The sequence below is a fragment of the Pelecanus crispus genome, chromosome 3 (genome assembly GCF_030463565.1).
Source record: "Pelecanus crispus isolate bPelCri1 chromosome 3, bPelCri1.pri, whole genome shotgun sequence".
Lineage (NCBI taxonomy): Eukaryota > Metazoa > Chordata > Aves > Pelecaniformes > Pelecanidae > Pelecanus > Pelecanus crispus.
This window is the reverse complement of record NC_134645.1, coordinates 57,611,601-57,635,271: the sequence shown is the minus strand read 5'-3', so window position 1 is coordinate 57,635,271 and position 23,671 is coordinate 57,611,601. Positions and strand designations below refer to the sequence as shown.

The 23,671-nt window shown below is 39.6% G+C and overlaps 1 protein-coding gene across 1 annotated transcript; it reads right to left on the bottom strand.

The window, feature by feature from the left end:
- Positions 1–4,643: 4,643 nt before the first annotated feature.
- RAB32 (RAB32, member RAS oncogene family) lies at positions 4,644–23,400 on the bottom strand. Its single transcript, XM_009490994.2, has 3 exons — positions 23,172–23,400; positions 7,309–7,586; positions 4,644–4,916 (listed from the first exon to the last, which is right to left on the bottom strand). The coding sequence occupies exons 1-3, from the start codon at positions 23,398–23,400 to the stop codon at positions 4,767–4,769; spliced, it is 657 nt and encodes a 218-aa protein (XP_009489269.1). The 3' UTR covers positions 4,644–4,766.
- Between the last annotated feature and the right edge of the window lie 271 nt (positions 23,401–23,671).

The window sequence follows — 23,671 nt, the reverse complement described above, 5'->3', positions numbered from 1 at the left end:
GGCCAAATGATGATTTACCCAGTGATAAAAAGATTCAAGATCACTATACTCATCTCTTATTATCTTCGTAAAAGGATGAAGGAACCAATATTGAGATGGTGGCCTGGTACTTATATGCCTCCCAAGCCAAAGCTATCTAAAACACCATCCCTACCTAAAAAAGGAAGTTTTTTTTATGGTACTTGGGGCAGGAAACATTTTGTATGTATACAGACTGAAATGATAAAATAACCATCTAGTAGAATTTATGTATGAGTATATAAGCCACATAGGATGTCTAAGCTAGAATTTTTCACTGAATGAACACTATTTTAGGTGGTGATAGAAGTCCATAATCGTGTTTAAAAAGACAGCAAGTACTTTTTTTTCCTGTTTAGACACAAATTGAAACAGAGAAGTGAGCTTACAAATAGAGCTTTATAATGGTCACATACAATACAGGCACAGTTTCTTTCAAATAATCTTCACTACACAGTCATATCTAAATCTAGTATGTACCTTATTTTCAATATTATACTGCTGCAGGACAAAGAACCCTGTCTGAAGTGATCTTTGTGTACTGCCAAGTAAATGGTGTATTTCAATTCAGAATCATTATATATCTCACTGGTGTTTTGTTAATATATTTTTTACTCCTGAAAGTATATTGCTACTCCCATTTCTTAAATTATTCAATACTTCATTACATGAAGGACAAAGGCATACACACACACTTAAGAGAACTCTGTTTCTGTACCAATTAAGGTGCTCTGTAAAGGGAGAAAGAGGTAGCCAGCTCTGTTTTGGAACCAAGTTCATTAGCAAGATGTTAAGACTAGAAAGATAAGGGAGCAACAGTTTAAGAGCAAAATGTTTCACCATTCAATACCATAATTTTACTGCACATATTTTTAATAACTATTTCTTCTTATCACCATATTAATCAAATGGTTACTCAGGAACTGAGTCTGTAAAATAATGACTCAAACTATTCCCCAGTGATTAATCACTACAGATAAACAAGAATTTGTTCAATTTAAGGAGACTGAATGCTATTACCACTCAATAGGTCTGACACAAAGTTTAAACGAACAAAACTCTGGAGCTTGGAATAGCTTATATTTTTCTACTACTGCAGTCAAGATACATCTAGAAAATCCCATACTGAAAGATCACTAATTGCTCTAACTCCTTTCTAGTTTTGTCAGCAATTGTAATGCCTCATTAAGCTTTTTAAATTAATAGAGGCTGACTTTGCATTAGCTGCAAAGACATACTGCACAACTACAATCCAAGACAACTATATGCCATCTCCAGCCTTTACGAAAGTAGTTGATGGACACATGCCAGGAAAGACATTTTACTGAGGCACTGATTCAGATTTTTACTCAAGTTTTTTATCTCAAAACTCTTCCTTAAATATAGGGAATAGGAAGTTAGGTACTTGCTCATTTAAGATTGACATATTTCAAATTGCAAGAGGTAATGAAATAAAATAGCATGGGGCCTATGTTCATCTGATTGAGATGAATCATCACTTTACTATATAACCTGTACATGTAAAAAAAATTATGTTTGACACTTTTTGCTCATTTACCAGCCTGAAGTTAAACTGTCTGTCTAAACTTCCACATATCTTTCCAAGTCAAAGTTCTTTGGTTAATTAGGACAGGGCTTCATGACTAGTTTAATGGACCCAAACACTTCTCCACTAACTAGACTCATTCTCCTCCACCAGGGAGATGCTCCCATTCCCTTCCTCAGGCTAGAATGCCAGCCTTTTCTTACAGTTTTCACCTTCTGGCTGGATCAGATTTCCTGATCCACCCCACCAATCTCAAACATAGTAATGCTCCTTCCAAGGAACAGGAATAAAAATGCAGTTTGTAGCATAAAAGAAGACTAGCCATCTGTTAAAGCTCAATATTTTTTCCCAAGAAAAGAAAAAGACTCCATCATGCCAGTAGAATTCAAATTGTTTTTTATACTACTAGACTTAGAAAATATTAGATTCTGCTCTGTAATACCACCTGCACAGTCACTTTAAACCTTTAGGTTTTTATTTTTGTAGATGGTAGTTCCTGAACATATCCCTGCCTCAGCTTTTCCAGTCAGTGACAACCTGTATCAAAACCAGTATACTCCACCACAGTTTGAGAGTCACAGCGATTCTACATTCCTGTAGAGCTTAAGAACAACCTACACACAAGGAAAGTGCTTAAACACAGCAAGAGCTCTTCAAGCAGATATTTAGACATTCTTGAAACTAATCTGCATAGGATTGCATTGTCACTGACAGGACACGGATGAGATTCATGCATTCAGGAAGAGTCCCAAAGCTTCAGAGTTTAATTTTCATTCTGCTGTTCAATCTGAAAACTAAAAACAAGAAAAAGCACAATAGCTCTTTGGAAAAAAAAAAAGAGTTTACCTCCACAGGCAGTTTCCCCAGTAAAGTAGGTATTTAAGGAACCAGTGTCTGAATGTAGACCAACCTTCTATGCCATAGTAGACCCAAGAATTGGCCTTTTTTTGCCCATTAGTGACAAACTTCATGTTATATCACAGAGGCTCAGTAAACTTACAGTTGAAGCCAAATCAGCATGAAATTGCATCTTGTTTAACTGGTCATCAAGATTTATCATATTTTGATCTAGTCAAGCATCAAATAAACAGGCTATACACACATCCCACTGGCTAGTTACTGGATTTGTGCAGCTGTAAGTAAAGTTTAGAAAAAGACAGTACACTGGAAATTAAGCAGCTCATTAAAATTGAGTTTACAGTTTAAATGGAGTTGTTCTGCAAGTGACTGAATAGGAAGATTATGGTAGTTCCAGGTTAGCTAGTATTTAAAAAAAATTTTAAGGTAGCAATCAAGCTTTAAGTGTCCAATAAATCTGCACAGGCCTAATGGACACGTTCTTTACAGCGGTGCATGGTTGGAGGATGAGAGACCATGGACATAAGTTGAAGTTAGAGAGGTTCAGACTAGAAGAAGTCTCACAAGGACAGTCAGGCATTGAAACAACTTTCCCAGGACCATACAGTGTCCGCTGTTGAAGGTTTAAGACACATGAAAGCCTGAGTACCCTAGTATGACCTTGCTTGGGGAAGATGTTGGCTTAGAAGACTTCCTAAGAACCCTTTCATCTGAATTATCTAATGATCCTAAGCTAGTTAAACCCATTTTTAGCTTATGCCAAGCCTGTGGTAATTTAAAATAAGCCTTTAACATAGCAGCTACTAGAAGATGAAGTTGTTTTCAAACATCAGTGGAAGCATTTTTGTATAGGGTGTGACATATGACATGAAGATTCATGTTTTCAAAAGCATACACCAACAACATAAAGATGCCCGAATATATTTATTTGTCTCTTAAAAAGTATGTTACTCTTTAGGAAAAAAAAAGACAGCCTAGGAAGTCTAAATGCAGATTAAAGTACATCCAATCCGGCACATACTTTATGCTGATGTTTGCTTAAACATCAGCACCATCAGACCAAGCAAGTTAAGACTTCTAAAGTCAGTAGCAATGAGGTACCAGGACAGAAGAAATCCTTAAAATAAAGAGCAGCTTCAAAGCCTTTCAGCCAAGCAAAGCCAGAGTTCCAGAACATATTCAAGAACCGTGAAATCTCTCTAATCCTTTGATCTTCGTTTGCTGCCAGAAATACATATGAGTTATAACAAGGAAACATAAGCATCTCAACATACAGAATTACAAACTGGTAAGCCAGTTCACCAGCTCCAAGTAGTCAGAAGAGTGCAGCACTGTTCTAAAATTGAAAAAGTTAGAGCTGGGGCAGGTTGATAGGCTAGCAAGAACCAGTTAAGCTATTTCCTTCACGACCTCTCTCCTCCCTCATGGTATTCAGAACCGTCTAAAGATGTTAGGAAAAAGAAGCAAGTGAATTATCACAGGATAGCAAGATACTTACTTTTTGCACTCTTGGTAAAGTTTTCAGTATTAATGCATGAAAAAGTTACTGGATGTTTATTTCTGGATGTGCATATGGGTGAGGTTACTATAATTATGTGCCAGCAGTACAACTGTAGTCATTAATGTGCTTCATATGTAAAGTATTAGCTGAACATATTCTGCCTTCAATGGCTGGAGGTGCATTTTTGTTAGTATCTCTATAACCATGCCTTTCCCCTGTTAAGTACAATCATGTACCCATCTTGTTCTTACGCAGTGGTAAAAGCCATCTACTTCACTCAGTCCTAGTGAACACATGAAGAAAGATACCTCCCATCTGTCATTGGCCCCTTCAAGATTTCCAGGATGTCTCGATCCAGAAGAACTAGCAATGAGACAGATCCTCATGGTGTGGGATAATAAATAGGGACAAGTGTGTAGGTGACAAGTCAGGCTAAAGTGGGACATTACTGGTGACAAAGGAGAAGTTTACAGTAAAGGTGCAAGTGTCTATTCAGCTAAAATGATAAGTGAGTCCTATTTGGAATGTAGCATATGTCCTAGAAGCAAACTAGACACTGAATGTTGTCTTTGTTCCTTTTTAGGAGTGTAAACACTACCTTATGTTCTCAAGTAAGACGACACTAATCATACTTAGATGCAGCCACTCAGGCAAGTAGAGTGATAACTCACAAGATACATATTCTTGTTTAGCATGAAACTGAGTAAACACCCACAAGAATCACTTATTCAGATAATACCAGACACCCCATATGGATTGTCACAATGCAGCACCATAGCAGCAGTTTGAGATAAGGAACAGTCTTGCTGCTCATCCCATCACATTTACTGTACAGTGGTAGCATTAGCAGCACTGTGATTTACTCTCTGCTTTCAATGGGTCTAGGTCCAGTCTTGGTTTCCCCACATCATTGTCTTCATTAGGAAAGGTTTTGTAGTTGGCAAGGATGTTTTCCACCAAGAATCGAGCAGCTTCATCTATGTTGATGTTGTCCTGAAAGTGTTGAAAGCAAAGAAGTCAGTGATTTTTTTTAAATAGTCACACATTCCAATTAGAAGCTGGCCAAATACAAAAACTATTCTACAGTCTCAACAGCATGACAAACAGCTTAGATGCATCAGGTCATCACTCATACACTTGCTTGTTGAAAAAAGTTACCAGAAAGGTTTAAGACAAGGTTATTCACCCATATTACAAATAGGATACTTTGACTCTAATCTAGTATGCAGTCAGGGGATAAATGTCACCTGCATTTGGAAGACTCAAATGTTAAAGTACATTTGCCCACCAGAAAAGATAATAGGCTGTTCATAGTATTCTACCTTTTGGGGCCTTTTTCTGCTTCTGCTGCATTTTGGATTCACTTATGTAAAAAGACCTTTTCTATCAGCCTCAAAACCCCAGCTGAATCAGGGTGCCTCATTGAGCCACTACATTTTCTTGTGCATGCTTTGAAAATTACCTTAACATACACCCTGAAGAGGTGTGCATGCAGGATACCTAGAGCTGTATTTCATCAGGGTATCTTAGTTACTGAGGGGCCAAGCTGACCAATGCCAAGGGGTCTTTGGCCACAGCTTTGAGCTGGCTGGGCCACCTGTTAGCTCACCACAGGGCTGCCACATTTGGAATCACTTGTCTTTGGTTCCAAGGGAAATACCACCCCAGTGCACTCTGTCTCCATAATTGTAGATCTAAACTCTATATGAGCAAAGTTAGATCATGAGAACATTTGACCCGTTGCTACTGCACTTTGCAAGCTTGTGGCTGTCAGCCACAAGCTGCTTCTGGCAGTTTGCAGATAGGCACCTTTCCCTGCCCAGTGTGGAGAAATATTCTCCTCGTTTTAGTGTGAGGATATTCATAAGGTATTTCTATGAAGTATTTATACTCTCTGCAGTTTTTACCTTAAATATACTCCATAATCCACAGGGAGTAGGACCTATATTAGTGATGACCAGACTGAAGATTCAAGTATCAGTTCTACCAGAAAGGCAAAAGCAGATTATCAAGATATTTAAGTGGGCAGGACTTAAACCCATAAACTGATCTGGTATGCTTAGAAAACAAGAAAAGCTGTCCTGAATTTTTGCTAAGCCATTTTAACTACCTCTTCAAAGTCCTAAACAAGTTAATTTGTAACTGAACTAGGACTAACATTCTCTGGACTTTTCCCTGCACCAAGAACCTTGCTTTACATTGTGTGTCTTAAATGCCACCTAAAATGCAAGCTGTCACTACACTTCCATGTTAGGTTTTGTTCCAGTGATACTTGCATTTATTTTTAACCCATGATGAAGTTTATGTATAGCAGTGTTATGGACAGGTGAAGCTTCAGGGAAGACAACCCAAAGCAGAATCTTGGTATTCTTTGAGTAAAAAAAGCCTTAAAATGTGAGGTTTTAGTAACAGATGGGTGGGTTTGGGAATATTTTGTTCAAATGCAAACAAACTATTAGCTAATTTAACTAATTTCTGTTGCTGTTCCTTATTTTAAAGTGATCAGAAAGAGGCTTGTTACTTTATTTCTTATCATATTCCTCCTACAGACTTTTTTTTTTCTTTAAGAGTTGTCTAAACATCACTTTGTGCCAGTTCATCAGCAACAGTTAGAGGTAGGCAAGCCAAGGGAAAAGAGGGACTTTGATGTTTGGCTTACCATATAAAGGAGTTAACCAGACTGGTAATTTGGTCTGTAAGCCACATTGTCTTAATCTAGAAGAAACTTTCATTTTAAGGAACTGTTGGATTCCACTTTCAACTAAGTTACTGCAAGCTTATCTGTGCATTGACCAAGTCTGTAGACTAAAACTATACAATATATGAAATTACTCAAAGTTATCTGTTTGAATAAAGTAGCTATCTATCTAAGCTTAAGTTAATACACAGAGCAATTTGGTTTTCTCCAGTGTCAGTTTTGACACTGCCTGATAAAATAGTAAAGTGCTTTATGACATTATCATCTGGGTGGGTAGTAACAAGTGAGCAAATAGCTTGTTCACTTCTGGAGTCTTACTACTTCCTACATGCAATAGTGAAGACAGAAGCTGTAATTTAAAAACCTGTATCTAGAGATTACTTGTATTTTTTGGACAGTTTGATCAGTGTTTAATAGTACTAACATCTGAAGAATGACACTATACTGACATGTGCAAGAAAAAAGCTTAAACTCAGTTAATCAATTTTTCCAGTTAGTTTTAAGGTTCTCTGAATTTAAGATGCAGTTCTAATCTAAATCAAATCTGCTGCAAGTCTTCCAGCTTTTGCTGAAGACTGGAGACTTGACTGTCACTTCCTATACTTGATGATTTTCTTCCCTACATGACTATATTCATCCATTCTTATGCCGATACTTAGAGTTAAAATGTTTCCTCTTTATGCTCACCTTGGCAGAGGTTTCAAACCACCCAACAAAGCCACCTTCTCTGCAGAACTGGTCCATTTGAGAGGGATTCTGGCTGCCATCTTTGCTCTGGTCACACTTGTTTGCAAGAAGAACAGCAGGGATGGGGCTGCCATTAGGGAGTAGTACTTTACTGTCCAAATCATGCTTCCATTTTGAAACAGCCTCAAAAGTGGAGCCTCTTGTGACATCAAAGACCACAAAAGCACCAACTGCCTCTTTGTAGTATACTCTGGTCATATTTCCAAAGCGCTCCTGGCCTGAAAGAGAGGATAGTCAGAGAGTATATTTATAGTCAAGCATGAACTATAGTCAGTGTAAGTGGGCTTCTGTACCAGATTAATACATATGAATTTGGCATTTAGGTCTAGTCATCTAGTTCATACAACATTGCCTCTTCAATCCTGTTATCTCATTGTAACAGCCATTATGTGTGTCATACAAGTCAGATGCTCAAAGCAGTTTGCAATCCTAACTACTACTGACTTTTTTTTAAACTTATTTGTTGAGTAGCGTTCTTTGAGAAGTAATGCCTAAAAACACTACCAGCATAGCTATACACAGATTCTTTCCTCAAAAAAGCTTCAGTAAGATTTAGATGTAAACCTAATTGCTTCAGCTAGAGACTTAAGCATACTTAAGACACTTTTTCTGGAGGCTGAACAACAAGGGTTTCTACAAGCTCCAAGGCTAACAGCCTTCAAAACATCTTCTGAAGAAGTCACCTATATTATAGACTTTTTCCTTGGGGAAAAGCTCAAAAGGAGCTAGTTTAACAGTTCTAGCTAAACCTGTTATCTTTGACTTCATCTTTTAAGTCTGAGACCTCCTCTGGAATAATTTCCAACTGTAGGAGTTCTACAGCAATCCCAGGATTTGATACAAGATGATCAATAGTTAAAGTACAATTATTTAGAAAAAAAATCAACAGTCAGCAAGTATAGTCAACTAAAGCCTTTTCTTAAGTACAACTATTGGAGTCAATATACTTGAAATGTAGAATTAAAATGCCAGTTCAGTTATTCTTCTGTTTGGAAGGTCAGACCATCATGCTGTGTTTGTACTGGAGTAGAGAGAGCAGTGTCAAGTGCATGCATGTTGCTTGGGCAGTTTGGGCTACCAAAATAGCTTTCTGCTTTGTTCAGAAGTCTTCATTGGGAAAAGTAGTCCCTGTACTTTATAATTCAGTTTTATAGTGTGCCATCACTTCAACTTTCAGCATTTAGTGCATATGCAGTTTTACAATACATGAAGTAAGAATTTTAATTGGAACATAGTTATCTTCTGTTTATAAACATTCAAGTCTGCCTTTGATTAGCAAGGACAAACAGTTACAAGAACTGGGTATTATCATCTTCTCAGAAAGAGCCAAAAATTCATTAGTTGAAGGAACTTGACAAGGGATCTTGTTCAGCAGCATGTTTTTTGAGCTCAGCTCCTTCGTTTTAATGTCAGTACTTCAGTGTACCGATTAGCTCATTCCCAATAGACATTTTCAGAAAAGGTTGACAAAGCAGCTGTTAGATTTGCCAGAAAGCAGCAGCAGCTACAGTGAAGTTCCAGAGAACTATAAAGCTCTTTCTGGAGGACTTCATTTCTGGCTGTTCAACTTTAAAGTATGATGCTGCATAAAATAGCATCACTAGCCAGCATATTCTGAGGAGTGGAAATTACACATTAAGTTCTTCACTATCAGTTCATTATCTCCTGTGTGAGAAAAGGGAGCATGCAAGAGGAAAGCACTTTCCTCCATATTCAAAACTCAAGTTTTAAAGCAGCATTTATGCTGTTGACTCAAGGCCCACAAGCCAGGCACTAACCTGCATCTGTGACTATGTCACTGAAAGAGGTACATTGCTGACACAAGTTTCCTAACAGTGCACACAGAACTTGTAAACATGTAACTCATTGTCTTCCTAGGCTTTTCCAGGCTGGATTCTTATGCCTAAAAGGTCTTTTTAGTATAGCCTTACTGCAGATTGTTGTACCATGTGCCCACTGTTTTCGTTAATCAAGTACCAGTAGGAAAGTTTGGCCAGAAGGCTTTTACTACTTCTGCAGATTAAGCGTACCACATCTAAAGAAGCTTTACCTTTAGACTGTAGGGATCTTGGTTTTTTTAAATGGAGCTGCACAGGGTCAACTTTAGTTATATTAAACCAGTCACTGCCTATGGCACCACACCAGCCATGAGAAGCTCCTTCTCAGCTTCCACATTTGTTTAGCTGTCAGTCTCACCATCAATTTGTGTTATACAGGAATGCCTCCAACTGTGCTAAAGCCCTGAGTCTTGTGTCCAATTCAACCAGTATACCCCTTCACACCATAGGATTGGCCCACAAAACAAACATTGTAATCTCAATGTCTACAGTGCTCTGTACCACCCTCAGTCTTCTACAGAAAGATTTCTTAAAGTTTGGCCCCAAAATGGTCTAGAAATGGACACCACTTGCTGTTATTTACATGAGACTGCATGTGAATCTGAAGCAGTGAGGGGAACAATCCCATTAGTCCTCCCTATTCAATTGTTGCAGATTTGTGGGGATTTCAGTCTTTATTTAATTAAGGCTATAAGTTTTTCCAAAAACTTGATGGACGTTTACTTAAGAAAATTAAGTTGTATTGATTAGTTGCAGAAAGAGTTGCTAGACTGTTACCAGCAAGGAAAATTAAGTTATTTGGAAATTGAAGAAAAGGTTGTCGGGCTGTTATAATTTCTGAGATAGCTGTGCATGGTGTAGGTAAACATGGCTGTGATCAGTTACCACAGTGAAGGACATTACCATTCACTGAATCCTTTCCTGCCTACTGCTCTCCCATCCAAAAAAGCTTTAAAGAGAAAGAACAGTTAGCAAGAAGGCCATACTAGCCTCCTATAGCAATAACTCTTGCTGAAGCCTGCACAACACAGTGGATCTAAGGTGTAGGAGAGAGATTGAACTAGTACAGGGTCACGTACAGCTTCCAAAGACAAGAAACAAAGTTACAAAGTATATATCATAACCAAACTTGAAGAGTCCTAAATACCACCAAGTGTTTTTTCTTGAAGGAGTAACAGGGGACCTAGCCTTGGCCACAAAGTCTGGTCACCACTCAGATAAGTTTGTCAATTCCATTTCCAAGAGAATTCCCATCATCTTACCACAGCCAGTCTTCCCCACCCACCTGGCCCAATGCCTTTATATACAATGAGCTGGAGGGCTGCACTGACTGGTAATCAACTAAGACTGCCTGGCAGTTGCTTCCTTGACCTTGGTGACTTCTCATGCTCCAGTATGCCCCAGACTACATGAAGCTTTAACACCATGGCAGCCCCTTCCCCTGTTGGTAAAAGCCAGGTATGCTATACCAGAAAGGCAATAACAGTCTTGTAGCGGAGCAGCAGACTAGCTGAATCCCCCCATGGGGTCCCGATAAGGAGAGAGGCCACTGCAAGTGGGGTTGTGCCAACTGGCAGATTCAGGAGCTCTGGAATAATGCAGAAGACAAGGTTAGCTTTGTAGTGTAGCTTTTGTCATTGTGTAAGATGGCAGTTCTGGTAGGAACGTAAGCCTGCACTGAACTGTACTTTACTTTGTACTCTATAGCAGTCACTTAAAGCATGGGCTTCAGCTGTCCAGAACAATCATTTAAGTATTATTTCTAGCTGGCTTTATTGATAGAAGTTGAAATTTTTGCTCTTATAGTACAAGTTTTAGACTTGGAGAAACATTAATACATATTCTTCTGTAATTTAAATTCGGGTGAAAGTAAACAACTGATGTGCATGTTGGCATAAAAGCCTGTACCTTTACTTATTAGATTTAAGCTTTACATTAAGAGGATTTGATACTTCTTACCCCTAAAAACACATACAAGCTCAACACCATTGTAGTATTACAAATTATTGCCTTTTAATAGGTCAAATACACTCCAGTATGAGTGCTGCCCTTTTCTCAAGTAGCCCAAATTCCAAAACAGTTTATTACAGAGCTGCTTCACCTCCAGAATTCGTATCTGCTAACAATAGATCTGACCTGCATAGTAGCTTATGACTGCTATTCCATCCTGTCTGGAGGTCTAACGAGGATGGATATATTCTTTTTATTCCATAGAAAGACGACAGAAGCAACACCACATGGCCTGCCTAAGAGGCAAGAGTTTTGTTGTGGTAAAAGGTATATTGCATGAGGCAGGAAGAGAATTCAGTATAAACTGAGTAGACTTTCCTTACAATCCTGTTATTACTGACAATACACATGCTTTAGACTGAGCTTCTTCTAGGTGATGCAGAGCATTCTAGACAGCCTTTTGAAATTTAACAGGACTTTCAGGAAAAGCTTTTGCAAGTGCTTTCCTGCCTGCAAGAAAACTCATACAGAAAAAACAAACTGTAGAACACACCACTCCTCCAAAGTTTGTCATGTGAACATCATTCTCTATTTAAGTTATTAAAACTAAATTGACTCAATTTTTGCCATGCTCAGTTCAGCCAGGGATTTGTCATTCCCTTTACGTCCAGCAGAATTTTCGCTGTACTCATTTCACCATGGGTGAGAATAGTGTTGAGCTGTACCAAAAGTGGGTCATACCCCCAGAGGGGAAAAAGGCTAAAGTGATCAGAAGCTAGACTTAAAGTCTCCAGTGTGTGTAATCATGGAATGAAGACAGGAAAATCAGTTTTTTACCACAGCAGTATGGAAAGGACATCAGAGGATTAATCATTCTGGTACTTCTAGTGCCTTGACAGAAACCTGATGGTACCACAAAGTTATCTTTTCTCTGTGCTACATGGCAGTCATGGGGATCAGAGGTTTTGTTTGGGGGTATGGAAGTGGCTGCATGCAATGCAAAGTTCTGCATTCTCTAACCACAGAGTTTTCACATCTAAATGACTCAGCACATATTGTCATCATATTTTCCATTAATTGCAACAACATTAAGTGAAACACTTGCATAATGTCATGCATCAGGAACTAATAAAGTTCCCTACAGCAGCACCGCAGTAATGAAGTTTAGTTTAAAACTGTATCAGAGCTTGGGAGCTGTTATTGCTTCCCAGTTTACAATGCAACAGGAATAAATCTTAAGTTAAAAACAACATGAAAAAATTATAGCCAGGTCTGACACTAGAAGCTTTATCTTTGTCCTTTACTTCACTGCAAAAGATAAGTTATGAGATTCAGATACTGCCAACCTATAGCCTTGAAGTACAGTTTAGAGAGTTTTTACAGCAATCTTTCCCAGTGTAAGGAATAAACAAGAGAGTCCTGTTTATCACAGCAGTGTGACTTATCATTGTGGCAGTTCCTGCTTTTAGTTAGCAGGAGTTACCCTACACCCCTACCACTATTTTTGCTCTTAACTCCTCCCACACGATGGGAATTGAGGCTAGAAAGAGCAAGTTAAGTGTACAAATAACTGCTGGATATGCATGATACTGAGTTTGTCAGGGTTCCATCTCCCAGACTACTTACCATACCTAGAAGTCTAATATGTAGTTTATGAACTAACAGAAACCTACTGAAGGAGAGTAAAATTAAGATACTTCCCTAGCTATACTTTTTTTTGCTGTGAAGGTAAATTCTGGTTTATCTCTGTCAATACCAACAGTACAGCACAAGTTCCTCTACCTTGTAAAAATCCAAGCTCAGTCTGTTCTGAAGCCACACAACTCAGAAGCCAGAGTTGTGTTAGTTGTATTTAAACCCTTAACATCTCATCAGGAATACTGATGGACAACTGGACAAAGTCTAACTTCTTTTAGATGAGACTAGCAGTTCTGACATACTCCAAAAATTGTGTCATTAATGATGAAGAGAAAGATGGCCAAGAGTCATAAAAGCCTGACAGCTAGAACAATGATGGAACAAATAGTTTCTTTTGTTGTTCTAATGTTAGTTCAAGTAATCTTTGACAGGCTAATCAGCTTTATGGGTATCCAGAGCTCAAAATTTTATTTTAACAAGTTTGGCAGTTCCACATCAAATAATCTTAAACTAGATAGAGTAAAATCATCCAAAAGTGAATGCACAACTAGCAGAAGAGTTTTATTCCAAAAGTTGTTTGCTACTAACTAGAAGACAATTGCAATGAAGTTTTGCAGTTTTTCACTGGATCCAATAATACAGAGTTGTCAAGTCTGATAAATAGCAAAAAGTCCTCAGTTTATTAATGAAGCCAAGCAGCTCTCACTAACACTGTGCTTCAGAATGCTGAAGCTCAGCATTCAGTTAGTTTCAAAGGCAGTTTAAGTTCAACAGAAAGAAGGAATATACCACACAGGATAAGTCTAATCTATAAAACCAAGCCAAAAAACTATCCAGCAATACTCCAATAGTGAAGAAAATCATCAAGAGACCTAGTGAATCAAATTGAAAGAGTTCAAAATGCATAGAAGTAGTATCCTGCTAGGGTGTTTCAGTTATTCTGCTTTTCTGTCAACAGGTACCATACACTGCAGTGAACTCGGGCATCACAGGATGCTTATTAATCTATAGTGAACAGTTGTAATAAATCAGTTTTAGTCTGGGAATACTTAAACATTCTCCTTCCATCATGAGAAGGGTTTCAGATCAGCTATTTACCATGACCACTAATAGTCAATATTAGTCATACCAAAATTCAAGATGGGTCATTAGTGACAGCCAGACTAACTCTAATTTGACTGCCAACACCATGGCTCTTAGGTCCTTGCTATCAACTGTTCTGACTTTATTAGCCACGCAGTGTGCAAGCACAGTGCCACTATTTAGACTCAGTGCCAAACTCTACAAAGTAGTTTCAGTCAATTTCCAGAACCATGAGACATCTGTGCTTTTATTCACCTGGACAGGGAAAAAACTCCACAATTCAACAGTAAGCTAAAACCCTTCTTTCCAGTTTTCTTTCCACCAAGGGAAGGCCTAACCTAATGAGCACTCTCTTCCCTGCTCCAGTTGTGCTGCTTTACAAAGAATTTTCTCCAACTCCCTGAACTTCTACGATCAGGCTTTCACATACTAACATCAAGGAATATCTGAGTGGCAGGCTCCTTATTTACAATTCCATCTCTCAGCAACATTCATGTCATTAAGTGTGGTAGATTTAAGCTAAAGCGCAATCCAAAACAGCTGGGCTTGCAGCCCAATCCTCTCACTGAGTTAGAATCACTGTCCCTTTCAAAACTCACCTAAGTCCTTTAGGAGCCACAGGCAAGAAGAGACTACACCTTGGATGCCTGTTGGTCCTACAGCTAGATGTTTGGCACAGTACAGCAAAAATCCAGAATTGCCCTGAGCATACATCTCCCAGTTCTCCAGACATCTAATGTAGATTTTAGCACTACCTGGGTCAGATGTGGGCTGACTGAGGCTCCTTTTTAGCCAGAAATATCGATATGCTACTGGCAAGCTACCACTGTGGACAGCATTCCTCCCTCTCACCAAACCAGCACAGCTTGTCCCAGAACTGTCTTTACCAATTAGACTGAATCTGTTATTCAGCAAGAAGTAGGTTAAACAAACCACTATCAATATTACAGGACATGCTCAAGTGTGTCTACCTGCTTTTTCACATGGGTAGCAACCATAGATTGAGAGTAGACAGACTCTGAGATCGTCAGTGCTAGATGTCTCTCCATTCTTCATTCTTACCCATTTAAGCTATTAGTGCAAACTTGCCAAGTGTTTAAACCACAGAGGCGGTGTACTATACTAGCAGCTCTAGCAGATACTAGAAATCTGTAAGAGTTAAAAAAGGCACATCTAGCCTGACTTTTACTTTCTACCATTGTGGAAGTAATATTTGGTATTTGTGGTTCTGGTGACAAACACCAAGATGTTAAAAAGCAAGAACAACAGGAACATTATATCTTCCTGTATTAGACAGTACTAGAAACAGTTTCACTGACTGCAGCTCTTACAGTTTCTAACAGACATAAGCAGCCTCAGGTGATTTTAAAATTAACTGCTAGTGTCCTTTCTTACTAAGGGTAGCATGGGACAGTTAACTGACCACTGGATGGACCTCTTCAACAGTAACTGTCCCAAACCCTTCAGAAGAAGAGTCTTCAGGGAAAAGGTAACCAGCCAGTTAATCCGTGTTCAACTGACTCCCACTTTACCTTAAGAGATGACCTTTGGTATTCTGGTTATGTCTATGTTAGACAGTGGCTGGGTGCAGTTGAAGCAGTTCTGTGAGTGAGGCTGTTGGAGACCCAATATCCAGAGTATACTATATATACAGTATGTATGAAAGACTTACTCCATAGTCATTGAAAAGACATTGAAGAATATCAGTTCAGGTGCAACAGTCTTGAATGTTTAGATTATAACAAAATGTTTTCACATGTTCTTAGAAGTCACTATTTCATTCTGAAATGGTAGGAAGTAGCTTGCTCTAAAGTCTCATTGCACAACAAAGCCAGTTTCTAACCTAATAATTTGTTAGCTACCTGAGTTTTCAGCAGTGAGCAGTCTTTCCATTCACTGTTTGCTATTGTTATACTTTACCCTAAAGCAGGACAGTCCTGTTCACTACCAGTGAAACCGCAAGAGCACTGGCATGGAAGTGTTCAGAAGTTAGATACCCAATTTCCATCAGGAACACTGACCACATCTATCATCCTAATAGATGGAAAAAGCACACCATTCTCTTTCACAAAGATAGAAAGCCTTCCTCAAACAATTGAGCAGCTCTCAGGGGAATTTTACAGCAAGACTGATAAACTTTTCATTGCTGCCTGTAGCCTTGGGCTAATCTAACGATTTAAGATTTTCCAAACTGACTTTAACAGCTCACCATCTTGTCTTTAAGTAGTTTAGAGGTGATACCCTGCACTTATGGTTCAACTGGCTTTGTCTAGCATCAAATGTATTATATGTAGAAGTATGACAGTCACGTCTGTATAATAAAGTTTCAGTTGTTTTGCTTGCATCTTTGATAAACAACAAATTAACAAAAGAGGACATCCCTGACTAAGCACTAGATTTCCATCCCCAGAAAAGTAGAATTCAACCAAGCTCAATGTTCACTAACTAGCTGTCAAATGCAGCATGTATGAAAAACTCTCCTTGCATTAGTATTCAGAAAAAGTTGACAGTCCAATTAGTGCCAGCAACAGTAAGAATTGCTATTTTCTGCCTTGCTTTAACTAGACTTAAACAAGTCATCTTCCAGAATTAAGCTATTTTCATGCCTGACACCCTTTAATCCATCTCCTTTCGTACACTGTCATGCAGCCAGAGTTGTACCGTGTACTTAACAGTGATGCCTCATGGCACTACAGCATTTCAGAGCACACAGGAGAACAATCCTAAAGTCAGTTTGTCTCAAGAACAACTTTATCACGAGACTGAAAAAATGTTAATCTCTAAAATGGTCAATGTGTCATGGCACACTGTGTGATTGGAATTTTGTATGAAATAGCTGCCACTTTGCTCTACCCAGCACTCTAGCCTGGGAGCATTTAAAGAACAAGTTCCCATAACCTGTTTACCCTGAAGAGAGTGTTTGGAGGGAACAGTTTACAACAGACTGCAAAGACAAGGCAATGGTTACTACTGGAGTTCAAGGAAGGCATTTCCAACAGCTGTGAGACTGGATCCCAGTGGCCTGGCTCACTACTGAAGGGAAGAAACTTATTTTGTACAGCACACTGGAGCCTGTTTTGGAACCAGGCAGTGAAGATTATTTTCTTTCCTGCATTTCATAAGACAGGTAATCAGTTTAAAACACCCCCTTTACAGCACTTGCCAGCTCAAATTGTACTTGTGAACATGCACTTCAGTGACATTCTGTCCTGGCGTGCATATAAAGAAAACCAAACTGGTAAGAGGCAAAGTGGAGACGTAAATAAGGTGAAGACACCAAGACTCTGAAGGTGCAACACTGATGCAAGAAGAGTTGCTAAAGGTCAATTTATATTCATGTAAACTCCATACATTAAGTGAAATTTGTCTATTTTATATTGTCTACACCAGTTTGTATCTGAAGGGTAATGCACTTGACTTGTCAAACCAGCTTAATTTCTGATTACTTGAGTCAGCATTACATGAAGGGCAAGAATTTAGCCAATACTTGCCTCAAAAAAGCTTATTATCAATCTAAGTTAATGATTTCTGCAAAGATTTGTAGTTTAATCTATAATTTGACCCAAAAATTAGTTATGTTGTGTGATATATACTATTTTTCTTCCTGTCTACTGTATTGCACATAAGAACTCAGGTATCGTTTCCCTTTAAGGTAGCTTCCCCTCTGCCCATTTGATGGGTACCCATCCATCCATCCTTTATTCTCTGATACAGAGTGCTAGGGAAGTCTTTTTATTGTGATCTTGTAGAAAGCATAAAGCTTCTGAGCAACTGCCATATGTGATACAAACCTCATTTATTTTAAAATAAAGCTGAAGCTCCATCTATTCCATAGTGATTAGAAACGCAAGCACTAAGTGCATTTCCATTGTTGACAGAAATTAAGAGTACCTTCAAGATTAACACAGCAAACTTTCTTTTAAGCATGTACTAGATTAGGTGGTCTTCTGAGATCACATCTTTAACCCAATTTCTTGTAGGACACCTAGAAGAGCCTATGGAGAAATTCTAAGCTTATTTGCAAGACACTCAAAGAACATCTGTCTCAATTCTATCATTTAACTGAAAGTTAACTGAATAGTCCTGTCTTGCATAATCAAAATTACCATACTACACTGTCTTACAACACCAACTTCAAGACAGTAACATTTCCCATATGCTTACGGAATTCCATCAGCACACAGGCTTTAAGATATTTAGCTCAAGATAACATATACAGTACTTTGAGTTGGTAAATAATACAGTACTAAGCAGAAGAACCTTCACCAATACAAATGATTCAGTACCCCACTGATAAGAGAAGGAAACTGCTTCATCAGCAAGACCAATAACCATACCTTGCTTGATAGCATTTCATAAAAAATGACTTAAATAGAAGAATTCAAAAAAGAAAGCATGCTGACATCCAGAGTCTGTATTCAGAAATATCTGACGGCTGGAGACACACCAAAAAGAAACAAGTTGAACATGTTCAGCACTTGATACTTAGCTGTAGAGCTCCAAGTACAGCAGGTCGTCTTCTCAACTGAAAGCTCATACCTAATTCAGCTGTTCCAGAAGAGTCACAAGACACCCACACAAGATTTCCCACAGAGGAGTGTTTTCTAGAAGGAAACCTACAACATACCTTCAGTTCTGTTTCTTGCCTCTAAGACAATGATCAAAACCTTTCAACACAAGCATGCCTACTACTTTCCCCTCCTCAAAATCTGTCTGCTAGTCTTGCATGTTTCCAGCCAACACCATCCTTAAGTAATTTTTCCTCATATGAGATTTATACTTAAATGTGTGCAAGCAGGAAGCATTCAGAAATCAGTCACAGGTCTTTCAAGTCTTTTTCATCAGTCTTGACTTAATCACATAAAAGATTCTCCAGCCCTGGCTGGGAGTTTTCTGACCTGCCTCAGCTGTTACCAGAATGATAGTGCTCCCATCTCCACATGAAGGCAGCTGCTGCTGGAACCTCCATCACCATATAAACTAGGAAATAACCTCAGATCACTTATAGTTTCTGAAAAAGCTCCGAGCTCCACATCCATTTCTAATGCAGATTTTGTGCACATTTTTCACTCTTCCTTCCTCATCATAGTCATTAACTATCTTTATAAAAGTGAGGAAAACACAGTTGGGGGCAGGCTGTGCCTAGATTCTCTTGCCTCCACTCTATGCTCACTTGTGTAGAGCATGTTTACAATGTTGAAGCACAGTCATTCCTCTTCTGTTTGGCCAATCTCATAGCCACACTCTTCCAGTTAAAGCAGTACTTGAGTTTTAATAAACACTTTTACAAAGAAATTCTAATAAAGTCCTGGAAGAAGGGTGCTATTACACCAAAATTAGTGCAGAATTTCTCAGCCAAAGCTTTAAAACCAAAATTGTCTACCAGATGTCATTAGTGACATTCTCTAGGAGAAGCCAAGCTCAAGTGGTCATCTGTGACTTTTACCATCTCTGCCCTCCAGAGAGTTGCATGTTCATAGATGCTAATGTGACTGACAGTGATAGCCAACATGATCATAAAGCAGCAAACACTACTCAGTTGCTGGTCTTATTAGATCAGCTCAAAAGTTTTTATGATACAGAAAGTCCTTAAAGTGTTCTTTCAGTGATAGCTGTCCAAGTTTCATCAATATGTTACATTTACTGCCTACACTATGTTGTGGTCCATGCAGTATACTCACTAAAACAGCATGCACATCAAGTAGGAATCTCTAGTGTATTGAAACAGACTTTAAAAGCACTTCCCTATCATTAAGATTCCTTTGTTTTGTATCTACCACAATGACTTATTCCTATCTCCTATTTATTTTGCCAACTATTTATGTCCTTTGATCAAGGGCATTACCCTGGTTCTAACACTTTCAGAATTGACCCAAGAAGAAAGATTTATGATGACTCCATATGTAAAGATAAAAAAAAAAATCCACCTGAGAGTAATGCCTAAGGGCAGCTAAGGTTTAGAGGTTTTGCTCTTGTATGAACCTGCATGCAATCTGTTCAGCTTCTTTCAGAATTCTTCATGCTGCAACCAAGATAATTTGACAGTGACTGATCAGTCTTACTCCCAAGGTTTTTCATCACCATTATTCAAGAAGTTACAACTTGTGTCTAAAAACCAAAGTGACTGAGTATACAAGTCTAGACACAACAGTACTCTTCTTCCCCCTTCACTATTTCACACCCCCTCCCCTTTGATCCTCCTGCAGGAATTTACATTACTTTGTACTTTCCAACAGGAAAGCTATTTTCACCAGAAAAATAGCACAGGCCATGTAACTCTGTCGAATAGAGCATGACAGTGTTATCTAATCACCCCCCCCCGCCCTCGGTTAGCACAAGAAATTGAAGTCACTCAGGAAACTGCTGCTTTGCAATACACAGCACAACATTCAGCAGTTTGGTTACAATCACACCAGAAACATTATAAACTTTAGCTGATGACTGAACTAGATGGTTAGTTCTTATCATTGGTTTACCTACAGAACCTTAGAGTGCAGCGCCCAGCTCTTTGCAGAAAGCTTTTCATGATGAACTGTTAAGTACAAACTTTAATCTAATGAAAAATAACGTCTTACTATGCTTGAGGGTTAGGCTTTAATTCAGAAGCCTTTTTAAATGCATGAGAATCAATTCAGAATGCCAGCACCATATTGCTTGCAGGGAAGTCACATGTAACATTACTTACCATAAGATTTAGATCTCTTCAAGAGATCTGAAGCTGTTTGTCCACACACACCAGCAGACAAAATAATCTACATGAGCTGTTGAAAGCCAGAAGACAGTTGGGTTGATGAGTTAAAAGGGAATGACTATCACATGCTCAGATACTTTGTTACACATTTAATAAAACGCTTTAGGAAATAGTGCTATGACTATAGAGAAGCCATCTTCAACCTGGTTCTGTAATAATATCTATATAAACTTTAACATCCACAGGCATTTAGAAATATTCATGAGTATAGACATGGAAAGCTGTAGAACGCATTCCCAGGTCAAGGACTTCAGCAGTTTTAAGACCATGAAACAACCCTTATGGATAGTGAAATCCCTTTTATTTTAATGATTAATGCTTAACTGAGATGTCAAGTTCTATAGGACTCTGAACTGTTACTTTTACACTGGCTAAGCACAGCACAATCAAACGACACTAAGACTAGGATTACTTCTCTTCTTGGTCTTGTTTTCTGATGGGGGAAGGACACCCAGCCCCTTGGAAACAGAACAGCCAAAACTACCAGATTAGACACAAGAGTTTGGAGTGCAAATTGCAAAACAGCTGTATTTTCCTTTTTCATTTTTGCTGGAGAAAGGTTAGTCAGGAGCTTCATACAAAACTATGCATCACATTCTAATACAGGAAAATTTTTGCTCATTTAGTTTAGTAGGGCATCATTTGCAATAAGTCTGGAAGTGTTATGAACAGTATATTGACATTTCAGTGACAAGAAAAATTTTATTCTTCAATCTATCAGCAATATGAGCACAAGCCTCCAGGGATTTATCAGCAGCTCTTAACTCAGCCTTCACCTAGCAGTGTCCAAGATACATTAAGTGAAAAATACCGTCTTCTGGATCTTGAAATTAATGTATGGGTGTATTGACAGGACTTCCCATGATGTAAATAGGTTCTGTCCAAACTTTGTTACAAGTTACAGCTAAGTTTCTGCCTAGCCTGTTGAAACAGATTGCTTTGGCAAAACACACAGCCTACCCCAGTCTCAGAAACCAACGGCTGAGGAGAAGTTAAACAAAAGTGTGGCAGCCTGCCAAAACCCAGGATCCTGATATAGTCTCCTCTCTAATCTTTGGAACCCCAGACTTGCTAAAATACATCCAGAGCGTTGTAGCAGCTTGCACCAATACTGCAAATTGATTTAAAGAAAGTTAAAACAGATACGTAAAAGGAACACATCAGAAGAGAAAGCTTGCCAACATTTTACTTGCTCTCCAAAACAGCAATTAGAAAATATTTTAGTTTGCCCTACAGGGCAGCAGCAGAAAGATCTATGGTATGTTTCAGCATATGGCAGTAGGAAGCAGGCTTTTTAGTTTGAGGAATCATATTAGAAGTGTTTTAAGATAACCTTTAGAGCAGAAGGATCAGAAGCTGATGTACAGCTGGTCTGTCACAGGGTTACAGCAGCCACATGTTACACTTCCTCTTTTCTGAGCTTCCACTTGGTAAAACAGAGTTCATGGTAACTACCAGTTGTTACCCTAGTATCTTCCAGTACTGTGAGTTTAAACACATGCATTTGAAAGAAAGTTTACTTTTGCGTATCTGAGGAGGTGTTCTTAACGTGGTGGAGAGGGATGGAGAGAGCTGCAGGTTAATACCTGGGCTGCACACAAAACTAGAAATGCAATACCAAGTTGAGATGATTAAGGACTTGAGGACAGAGACTTCTTACAAGACCAAAGCAAACCAGAATTTGTTCTGTGGCATTTAGCACCACAGCATAAGCAAAATTAACTATAATATGTATACAGCTAGAGTCTTTAGGACAGAGGTTTTAAAGAACAGTTTTAAACTGTATATAGGAAAGGAATGACATGTAGTTTGGACAAGCAAACAGGGCTTTTCTCCTTCTGTATGTTCAAAGTACCTTTTTGATACAAAACCCCATGATTTGAATGCAGAACTAAGCATAACACAAGTCCCATTCCCTCACTGCACGTTGCACGGACCCAAGTTACTTTCAATTTAAGTAGGTGACTCCAGAGATACAAAGTTTGAGCATGCTTCCTTTGGGAACCACGACGGAACCATTTTAGCTATTTGAGTTACCTTTAACCTGTAAGGTGTGCTTACTAAACATAACCCGCTTGGAAAAGATATTTATTTCCTCTAGAAGCGTTACAGAGCCATAACCACAAATGAATTTAACCGTAGTCATAACCAAGGCCACAAACACCTGGGCAAGCGGGTCAGGAGGAGCAATACGAGCAGGAACACTCTGGGAGCCCTGGAGCCAGCAAGCAGAGCAAAGCAGCTTTTTGAGGACTGCTGTAAAAGCCAATCCAAAAGCCCCACAACATCAGCTAACAGGAGCACACACAGCCTATAAAAAGTCAAAAACTTCAGTCCCACATCAAGACCTCCCTCTACCTATGCCTCAAACGCGGACAAGGGGGGTTGCAGGTAATAGGGGGAAGGAGAAAAACAGGGAGCCAGGCTTCACAGTCAAAATACACTTTCCTCCGCAGAGGCCGAGCCCCGGGACCCCAGGCAGCCGGCTTCACAGGCCTCTGCTCCCTCGGGGCTCTCTCTGCAAAGAGACGCCCGGCCCGTACCTGCTATGTCCCAGAGCTGCAGCCGCACCAGGGTCTTGCTGTCCCAGTTAATGACTTTGAGCGCGAAATCCACCCCGATGGTGGCCCGGTAGTGCTGGGAGAAGAGCTGGTGCACGTACCGCTTGATAATGCTGGTTTTACCCACGCCCAGCTCCCCGATCACCAGCACTTTGAAGAGATGCTCCCGGCACTCCGGCACGCCGGAGCCCGCTCCTTCCCCGCCGGCCATCCTCGGCCCTCCTGCGGGGACGCCGGGGAGAGGCCGGGCTGGCGGGGCCGCGGCTCTCCCGCCTGCTAAAGCTTCCCCAGCCGGCAACTTGCCGGCAACTTTCCCCGGCCGGCTCCCCGCTGGGCCGGCGGGAAGCCGAGCGGAGGAAGACGGAGCGGGATGGATGGCGGGGAGGGGAAGGAGAGGGAAAGCCTGCGACCACCTGACTGCAGTCACAGGACGCGGAAACTCCGCGGCCTTATGAAAACCCGGGGGAGGGCGGCGGGGAGGG